Consider the following 10,274-nt stretch of genomic DNA (forward strand, 5'->3'; position numbering starts at 1 on the left):
TCGAAAGGTCTTGCCATACCAGTTTATTCCTCTGTATTTACTTTAGTTTCTTAGTTTATTCTTGCATTTTGTTCTTCATTAATTTCCATTTAGTTTCATTTGTTTCATTAGTTTCATTATTATCCTCTCCTGGTTTATTGCTATGTCCACTTTAGTTTTTTTCCTGTTGCTAGATTTATTTGATCATTTATTGACGCTCACCATCAGTAATTTTCACTCATCACCTGCTGCGCCACCTAATCGTCATGTGTCTCACATCATGTGTTGATTTTTTTCACTGTTCAGCATCGGATTCTCTGTTATTATGCCATAATTCACATCTAGTTTGTCGCTCCGTTTTATGTCCCGCTTCTCCTGTTTCAGAGTTATGCGCAATGTGCGCGTCTTTTTTTTTTTTAAGCCCTTAAGGTGCAGGGCGGTCGGGAAGCGTATCGATGGGGAAAAGGCACCTTTTAAAACAACGGAAACAATTTCTGCATTCTGATTATTGAAATTTAAAAGTGCTGCGTCACCATTGTTCTATCACCCGTTTCATACCGGACCATTTACAGCACCGGTGTGAACGCTATAAAATGAACGCTCTCTATCAAGGTATCACCCATGGAGGGATTTTTTTATTTAAATGGGTTCATTTTTCAGAGGGATACACAGTGAGGGCATCCTGATTTTAGCTACCAGAAGCAGGAGAACGGAGCTGACACGAAGCTAACAGAAGCTAACAAACACTGAATAGAAGAATAAGAAGAGCTGCTATCGATACAGTTGCAGCCAAGCATGATTTAATGTTACACAATACAGTTTTACCAAGTTGCTCAAAGTCTAAACTGGTATTGTTGTGCATTTAAGGTGTAAAGTTTACCTTTGACCAAAGGCCCCCCAAAGGTATCCCAGCGTCCCACTTTTGTAAAAATGTCCGCCAGCGCCCCCTGCCGTCCTCTGAACGCCCCATAGGGGGCGGTACTGCCCACGTTGAGAACCGCTACTCTAATGCCTTGATTAATATTTTCACAAAAACTTGACCGGATGAAGGAAGGATGGTACATTTCTATCGAATTTCATTAATTTTCCGTTGTTTTCAATCTTCTAAGAATTAATTTGTCTTTAGTTGATTTCAAAACGCGGAGTGTTTAGATCCACCACCAAGTCATCTGGTTGATCTGAATGAATGACAGTATAAATCAGCATATTCCTGTGGTGTATGGTATCCTATTTTTATTCCCTGCTCGATCAGTAAAGCTCTTCTTCACATCCATTCAGTGTTTTCCGCTCCTATCTTCTTTACACTCTGTGGACATGGTGCACTTCGCAATCCCTGCTTCCATCTGTCCTGCCTACTCTGTGGATCTCCTCTCCAATGACAGCCCATTGATTCCCTAACCGTAGCTGTAGCTGCTACCCCATTGGCTGCTATTCTAAGACTTTATTTCTTTTTTTTCTGAAGGAGGCAGACACTGGAGTAGCTCTTGCCTCTGTTTACACGCAGACAGCAATAGTGTGAATGAGGAAGGGTCAGGGGGAGCATGGTGCAGTGGAGTGGTTCCTCTGCTTCACATCCCTCTGCATTCCCTCTGCCGCAGCTCCATCCTTTTGTTCTGACATCAGCCTCTATGGCGCTGCTCACAGCTTTGCCAAATGAACTGCTGCACTCTCTGTTTGAACTGGATTTAAGTAGGATGTTCTGCTAATCAGGAGGAGAAGGAAACTTTTGTATTTTATTTCTTTTTTTAATCTGGCTCCTATGTGCAACTTTGTGCTGAGATGCCAGAAGTGAACTGTTTTATCTCTTCGCTGTGGATGTTTGCTCAGGTGAGAGGAGGATGGCCATGAACCTGGTGGCAGGGATGAGACTGCACCTGGGTTTAGTGTTGCCTGTCTAGAGGCTAAGAAGACACCAGCACCTGCTGGATGAAACATGAGACGGAATATTCTTAAACGTTTTCTGCAAAGTGCATCAATCATTGTGCACAGCATCTTTGCAACCTTTTGCAAACCTGTCATTATTTTTCTCAGCTGATCACATTAAACAGGTTTTGTTTGTATATGATTTTTCAGAAAAGCATTTGTTTTGATTCATTACTGAAAAACCCCAACTGAACCAACTTGTTGTGTTCTGTTTGATGCGCCTCATGCATGCTTCTTTTGTTTGTCCTCAGTTCAAGAGAATGCTGAACCGAGAGCTCAGTCAGCTGTCAGAGACCAGCCGCTCTGGGAACCAGGTGTCTGAGTTCATCTCCAGCACTTTTCTTGGTAAATAGCTCCTCCTTTTAGGCTGCTCCAGGTAAATGTGTGTGGATGGTACAAAAGTATTCATACTAATCTTTTCTTATTTTGTCACTTTACAACTACAAACATCCATATGGTCTAAATTCAATTAAATTCAAATTCAGTTCAAAACCACTTTTGAACTGAATTTCCCAAAGGGAAATTAAATGTTGTTGTAACTCATATTAATTCAATGTTTTTCAAAGAGTTACTGTAGATGTTGATGGATGTTGGCAGGAAAGATGTTTTGTAGCAGTCTGTGTTACAGCATATTTGAAGAAGTCGCTGACTGAAGACACTGTTTTTTTAAGACAGTCTTATGAAGAGGATGGTCAGTGTTGTTCAGGATTTTTGCTAAATATAGCGACAAAGTGGTTAAGTTGTCAACAGTGGGGTGACTGGCAGTCAGCCCTCCCTCATGGCAGTAGCTGATTTTAGGATCTTTGCAGAGGAAGATAAGATCAGTTTCATAAGTAAGTATCGTTTGATTGGACTTTGACTGGATCATTCTAATCCATTGCAGCTGCATTTCATGTTAAAATCCTCATTGCTACTAAAAACAGACTGTTTCACAATCCTGCCCCTCTCTCACTTGCTGCTCACTGCCAGTCAGCTGGCCGTATAAAATGATCCTATACTTTTTACACCTTTCTAACTAAGGTGATTTGGAAATATTTCCGTTTGCAAGAAATGAACAAGGACAGTTATGATGGTTGTATGTTCTGCCTGAAGGTCAACCTTTCCCCTGTTTCAATCATTTTGCGGATTCTAGGAGGTTTTCTTCCAGGTTAAGACAAGTATCCTCTTACCATGACACTGTTGTCATCATGTGTTAAAGAGGGAGTGAAGTGTTCAGGATGATGTAAGGCGTTGTTTTACACAACCTACATTGTTTTGCATGAGGCCTTCAGAGAGAACAGTTGTTTGTATATTGAGACTAAACTAATTGACCTCTGAAGAAAAAATGTCTCTAATTTCTTTTTGATTTTATTTATGGGGTATCAGAGTAAAAAGGGCTTACTGTTTATCATACAAAGCTGTACAATCTTTTATTACCTCTTTATAGTTGTGTGTCATTTAGTGAATTTCTTTGGGATTTTATGTGATAAAAAACATAAAATTTGCTTTAGTAATGTGACAAAATCCAAGAAAATATATGAATACATATGAATCTCATAAGGCACCGTGACTGTATACTTTGTCATATGATTACTGAAAAATTCCGTAATCATATGAAAAAAGACTAACTGTGTCCAACCTATTTTAACAGAGAAGCCAGATGACATGGACATTATGTCTCCTCCTACCAAGGAGAAAGACAAAAAGAAGCGTCCCATGTCCCAGATCAGTGGCGTCAAGAAGGTCACCCACAGCCTCATTCCCTCCACCATTCCTCGCTTTGGGGTCAACGCCAGTCAGGAGGAGTTCCTCGCAAAGGTACAAGTTCATCACTTACTTGTTGTAAATATGGGGAAAAGCACTGAACCATGGATATTGCATGTTATTTAATAAAACCTATCTTACACCTTGGCAGGAGCTTGAGGACGTTGACAGATGGGGACTTGACATCTTCAAGGTTGCAGAGTACTCTGGAAAACGCCCATTGACAGTCACAATGTACACAATCTTTCAGGTGCCCAAAGTTATAGGAAAACCTCAGATGCTGTTACATCAGATGATGGCGTGGTGTACTAAATGAATGAAACGTCTTTACATTTCAACAAATAACTGGCGTCTCTGTATCCTCTGAGCCAGTGTCTGTTTTGTTCTCCTTCTGTAGGAGCGTGATTTGCTGAAAACATTCAAGATTCCTGTAGACCATTTTATTAACTTCATGATGACACTGGAGGATCATTACCGCTCTGACGTGGCTTACCATAACAACATCCACGCTGCAGATGTGGTGCAGTCCACGCACGTGCTGCTGTCCACCCCTGCTCTGGAGGTATGCCTGGACTGAAACTTGAACAGTAGGATCTGTCAAAGCCAAGCTTCATCCATCACTAATGCATGTTGACTCTCCTGTTTGGCTTTGTAAGGCCGTATTTACTGATCTGGAAATTCTGGCCGCACTGTTTGCCAGCTCCATCCATGATGTAGATCACCCTGGAGTTTCCAACCAGTTTCTCATCAACACCAGTGAGTTTGCATAATTCCACAAGGATAGTGTGAGTTTGATTTGGACAAGATATTTTTCTCATCCTTATAGTTGTCTTTGATGTGTCCATTAGACTCTGAGCTGGCCCTGATGTACAATGATCTGTCAGTGCTGGAGAACCATCACCTGGCCGTGGGTTTTAAGCTTCTGCAGGAAGATAACTGTGACATCTTCCAGAACCTGAGCAAAAAACAGAGACAGTCTCTGCGCAAGATGGTCATCGACATGGTAACGCCAATATCTCAACCCGCTCAGTTTAGCTGCTGCTTTTTTTTTTAGAGTAATTTAATCTGATTGATACGCTTGCAGGTGCTGGCCACTGACATGTCAAAACACATGAACCTACTAGCAGACTTAAAAACCATGGTAGAGACAAAGAAAGTAACCAATCTGGGTGTTCTCCTGCTGGACAACTATTCAGATCGCATACAGGTGAGAAATGCTTTCTAACAACAGAAGTGAAGAAGAAACAAAGAAAGAAAGAAAATGCATAATGCAGTAATTTTTCTATGTTTTAAATGCGCATTGTGAAAAATCTCATGTAGTTGTGGATTATAATTGTATTTCTTTCTTTATGTCTGCAGACATAAAGACATGACAGAACAATTACAATTTATTCCTGAAAACCTCACTCTATTTTCCTGAGACGTGTGGTCCATTGTAGTTTCCAATGTCTAATTCCTGTTTTGTTTTTTTATAACCAAGCACAATGTCAACATCTGACATAGTCACACTTTGTGAAGCCTGGTTGATTCTCTCATAGAAACATGCCTAACTTGAATGTTTTTTCCTTTTTTGCAACACATTAAAAGTTTGGTCAAAATTTGAATGACTTTTGGATGAAAAACATGTGGGACTTTATAGGTCCTTCCAAAGTATTCATGCGTATTCATGCTGGTCATTTATGTGATAGAGCAACACAAAGCCGTCTGTGATGTTACAATCATGCACTGCTCCGTGTTGGGCTATCCAAGAAAATCCCAATAAAATCCATGGAAGTCACAGGTTGTAATGTCAGAAAATGTAAATAAAAGATGAAGAGATTTGAATACTTCTCTAAAGTGCTGTATTTATTCAGTCTTCCGCTGACTTCTTCATGCAGGTTCTTCAGAACATGGTGCACTGCGCGGACCTGAGCAATCCCACCAAACCCCTTGAGCTGTACCGTAAGTGGACTGACCGCATCATGGTGGAATTCTTCACTCAGGGCGACAGGGAGAGAGACAAAGGAATGGAGATCAGCCCCATGTGTGACAAACACAACGCCTCCATAGAGAAGAACCAGGTAGGGAGAGATGTTCCAGCTAGGTCAGGATCAGCGTGCTCAGAACATACTGACAGCATGTGACTGGTGTTTTCTAGGTGGGCTTCATCGACTACATCGTCCATCCGCTCTGGGAGACATGGGCTGACCTGGTGCACCCTGATGCTCAGGAGATCTTGGACACGCTGGAGGACAACAGAGAGTGGTACCAGAGCATGATCCCTCGCAGCCCCTCGCCCAGGCCCCACGACCAGGGAGGGAGGGGCTCTCTGGAGGAAGCCTCGGTGCTCGGCGAGGTCCCAGGTTCCATGACGACCGAGAAGTTCCAGTTTGCGCTGACTTTAGAGGAAGAGGGTGAGTCTGACATGGAAGGCTCACCAAGAGAGGAGAAGGGTAGCAGGAGCCTAACCAAACACAGCGGTGTGTTTGATTCTGGATCCATACCAACTCGACGGCTCAACAAGATCCTCACCAGTGACTCAGGCAGGACATTTTCTCTGGACTCTGAGAAGGATATGGCAGAAGACAGAGAAACAGACCCAGAAGGCCCTTCTGTGGTCCCACGTTTTAGACTCGGCACATAGCACCAGCCACAAGCGTCTCCCCCTCAGACCTTCTTTGTTTCACTCAGATTGATATCAGTGCCTTGTCCTCTGTAACTGTTCTTCCTTCACTTCAAACGGATGCCATCCTTCTCCAAATCTCCCCCAACAGGGTGACTGTGTGAAGTTACTGAAGTGTAGATATTTGTGTGGAGGATGAGGATGGTTCCTTGCACTGGAAAAAACACTGACAGGTTTGAACACTGTTCCATGAAAGACACAAAACAACTTTCCTACCTGTCTGTTGTTTTCTTTGTTTTCATATAATGAGGACAAGAAGTAAAAAAAGGCTCTACCAGACAGTCAAAGGTCTAAAACTAAAGACTGAGGTGTCTTCTCAGAATTGATTAAACTTCTCAGTGATGAAACTGAGAAAGTGATGAAACACTATAAAAAATGTCCTTTCATAGTTGTTGCCATGCAGATTAGAAGGACAGTTTCTATTCTACCTGATTTTTATCAGGAGGCTGTAGCATATTCTTCTCTCTTATCTCTATTTATTCTCTATTTGAATAGTCAGTAAAAACAGAACACAGAGGAATAAAGTTATTGGAGTAAAACGACATGTATGCAGATTAATATGTGTAATATGAACTAAATGTAGCATGTTTTGATTGACTACTTCACTGTTACTATATTGGCACACCAACACTTGTTATTGCTGTTGTGTTCATCAGACAAATATAATGTTTTGTTTTTTTCCCCCTTTTTATAATCCTAAAGTAGCACATTTTCATTCAGAATTAAGAAACAAAGCCTGCATCACTGCTGGGCTCTTCAGGAATTACGCCCAAAGACTTTTAGGGAGGGCAGATGCTGCCTTCTAGTGTCGAAAAAACAGAAATGATTGTCTGGTACTGAGGCAGGATTTTCCATTCAAAATGTATCAGGAGTTTTCTTGTACAGTTTTTATTATTTCTGCTCCTACAAAATTTTGCATTCAAGATGTTTGGCTCAGAATGAGTTTTTGTGTGGAGGGTTTAAGCCAAAAATGACAGCTGTTTTATGACAAAGAGTGATCAGTGCAGATGTCAAGCAGAAACTACAAAAAAAATAGCCAGCTTTGAATACTTTTAGCACTACATTCATTGCCATTTTAGTCAGATATCAGTTCGATGACTGTGTTTTTAAACGACTCAACAAATAGGATCAATGTAGCTGTAAAACCCAGGGGGTTACCAACGGAGAGTTGCCTATGCCACATTTTTCCTCTTTTATCCCTCTCACAGATCAATATTTTGCTCTTTGGAGGGAAGCAGTCAATGCCACCAAACAAGTGCCAAGCAAGCATGACACAAGCAGTACTGTACTTTCCACTTTGCCACCGGCTACTTTCCATCAGCAGCTGATAAAGCTGGTTGATTGTAGCGCTCCATGTGCCAACCGGACCGTAGTGTCTGTGGTTATTTTGTTCTAACTCCTATTCAGATCACTGAATCTGATGTTGTCTTAAAACAGTCTTTGTTGTGATTGAGTAATTGGGTTGACGTTTTGCTGTTGTTAAATCAGATGCACTTTGAATGGTACTTTTACAGTTCTGCACTTCCAGTGCACCTAAACATGTATAACATGACTGTGTTACTGTTTTTGTTTGTTATAGTTTGTGGTTTAATTGCAAGGGCTGGACCACTACAGGTGTTATAGTGTTGATGTTGTCATAGGGACTTCTTTGAAGAACTGTAGAAAAAAGAATTGTGTTAAGTTGTAATGTGCAACTTTGTCTGAAGGATTCAAACCACATGAAGAGTTCATTATAGCTTACTTAAGAATTAGGACTGTGTTACATTTGTTTCATTTTATTACCATTTAAAAGAGTAAGTTATGTTTTAATGTTTGAATAAGCTACAAGTTTCTATTGAAGCCTTATTGTAATTTGATACTTTATTTTTCTGGCTAAATATATTCTCTGTCTGCAAATCCTAAACAATGCCAAACCCTCCAACTCTCAAGGGTGCCTTCAACACTAAGGACTATTTAACATAACTTTTACCAGCACACCAATATGCAATGATTACACCTGTCTTCTTTCTAAGTGATTTTGTATTTTCCTCACAGAGATACATGTGCAATGTATTTTTTTCTGTGCTAGTTGTTAAGCACAGTGAAGTGAATGGACAATGCCTTTATAAAGGCTTATGTGCATTCATGTTGAATGAGACAAACTGTGACTATTACTCAGATTTTGATTTCTCTCATTTCTTTTGAATCTGCTTACAGTACAACTCTTTTTTTTTTTTGCAATACCTTTGCTTTTTCTGCAGACGTAAGTGTGTGACAAATTTTCTCCTGTGTTTTCTGAAGCATCTCAGGCCTGTCTTTCCGTTTGCCCTGAGCTCACCATATGGTTTATGATGACCATGCAGTATTTGTGCTGATTAGAGACCTCTGTTCACCATGAATATAGAAACATACTCTGTCTGTGACCTGTGTTTATGCACAGATCATTAATGGTATGATAAGATGCTGCAGCTTTGACAATTCAAACTCTGCTGTTTAACTCTGGGTGTGTTACTCCTCCTTTCAACTACAACTTCCCAATAAAGACAAAACCTCTTTAAAGACATGCTTTTTGTTTTTTCTACTCTAGCAAAGGTGGTCATAAATAAATGACATATTTATATAATAAATAAATATAATAAATGATATAATATCAACTGAAGTTATCATAGTAACTTGATTGTGCTATAAAATGGCACTATTGCGCCTGGAAAACACATAATACTGCCCTTTTAAGTTGTTTGAGTCAGTGGAGTCTGCAATGTGAGGACAGTGGGAAAGTGTTCCAAAGCCTATGAGCCTCAAAAAGCACAGTTCCCACAGGCTTTAAAACAGGTTGAAGGTACAACCAACAACATTTGACTCGCTATGTTGTCAACATTCAACAACATAGCGAGTTGTCAACTTTATCTAGAGCAAAGCTAGAAGAACTTAGAGGATCCAAAAGGTCCAGAATGTATCTAGAACAGGCTAGAGTTATGTGTGCTCTTCTGATAATTTTAGTCATCACCCTTGCTGCAGCATATATAGACTGAAGGCAAGCCAGGGTGAGAGTCAGGGCATGCTGGGGTATCTGGTACCAAAATCTTAGCAGCAGATAATTTCAGTGTAGTAAGCTAACAGGTCTGGCCTCCATTTTTTGGAATGGTTTGGTCTTGTACATCCAACGAACACAGAGATTAGACTGAGATCTAGGAAAGTCAGATACTACACCACCACCTTTCACTTGTGATGAATCCCCATTTGCAACAGCAAGCCTTGGCCTATGACCCAGTCACCAGTTCACCTCTGTTCCACAGACAACTAGATAGACCAGTGTAGACTGAAATTGACATGAAATGGGTTTCTTTGCATTTACAATACACGGTTTTCATTGGTACAAACACGTTTAAGAAAAGAAAATCCATCCTTTAATCATCTACCACTAAATCCAGTGTTGAGTGACGGGACCAGTAGAATAAGCATCCAGGTCAAGAGCTGTTGGACCTCCCTGCTTGGACCTCCCAAGAGTGGCTGAGATGTCAGATCAGATTAGCAGCCATTTCTATTTAGATGAAGCCACTAGCAACTGCTTCATCTGTGTACTCTGTGTTTCCTGGAAAGTCCTCTTAGATCAGTGATTCTGTAACTTTTGTCTCTGCTTAACAAGCCAGGTTCTGCTGGAAGTTTTGACTTCTTTTAAGGGAATTAGTCCTTTCAATTCCAAGGGATTGTTACAAGGGGATTGCTGATTGGTTTTCTAAAATATAATATTTTTTATTTTTTTTACCAATTCCCATTTTACACTGAAAATGACTATATTTTAGAATTGTGCGGATTAAATTGGATTGTTTATAGTTTAATTTAAATTAGTCGGTATTATTGTTTTGGTTTAATCTGTTTTCGGTAATTAAGGCTTGTAAATGTGTTGGATTTTAGGATACAGTAATCTGCAATCCAGTCTTCTTTATATCAACACTCTTTCTGCATGGAGTTTGCATGTTCTCCCTGT

At 40.4% G+C, this 10,274-nt stretch overlaps 1 protein-coding gene across 4 annotated transcripts in view; it reads left to right on the plus strand.

Moving 5' to 3' along the window:
- Positions 1-8,849, plus strand: part of LOC103479174 (cAMP-specific 3',5'-cyclic phosphodiesterase 4C-like) — a 143,180-nt gene extending 134,331 nt beyond the window's left edge. For all 4 annotated transcript variants that reach the window (XM_008433465.1, XM_008433466.1, XM_008433468.2 and 1 more), the window contains 9 exons: positions 2,154-2,247; positions 3,533-3,699; positions 3,797-3,895; positions 4,043-4,207; positions 4,302-4,401; positions 4,494-4,648; positions 4,730-4,852; positions 5,523-5,705; positions 5,783-8,849. In XM_008433465.1, coding sequence (XP_008431687.1) covers positions 2,154-2,247; positions 3,533-3,699; positions 3,797-3,895; positions 4,043-4,207; positions 4,302-4,401; positions 4,494-4,648; positions 4,730-4,852; positions 5,523-5,705; positions 5,783-6,268 — 1,572 coding nt within the window. In that variant the 3' untranslated portion in view covers positions 6,269-8,849. The remainder of the gene's footprint in view (positions 1-2,153; positions 2,248-3,532; positions 3,700-3,796; positions 3,896-4,042; positions 4,208-4,301; positions 4,402-4,493; positions 4,649-4,729; positions 4,853-5,522; positions 5,706-5,782) is intronic.
- Positions 8,850-10,274: the final 1,425 nt, after the last annotated feature.

This window comes from Poecilia reticulata, linkage group LG17 (assembly GCF_000633615.1).
Source record: "Poecilia reticulata strain Guanapo linkage group LG17, Guppy_female_1.0+MT, whole genome shotgun sequence".
In the NCBI taxonomy this organism is placed as follows: Eukaryota; Metazoa; Chordata; class Actinopteri; order Cyprinodontiformes; family Poeciliidae; genus Poecilia; species Poecilia reticulata.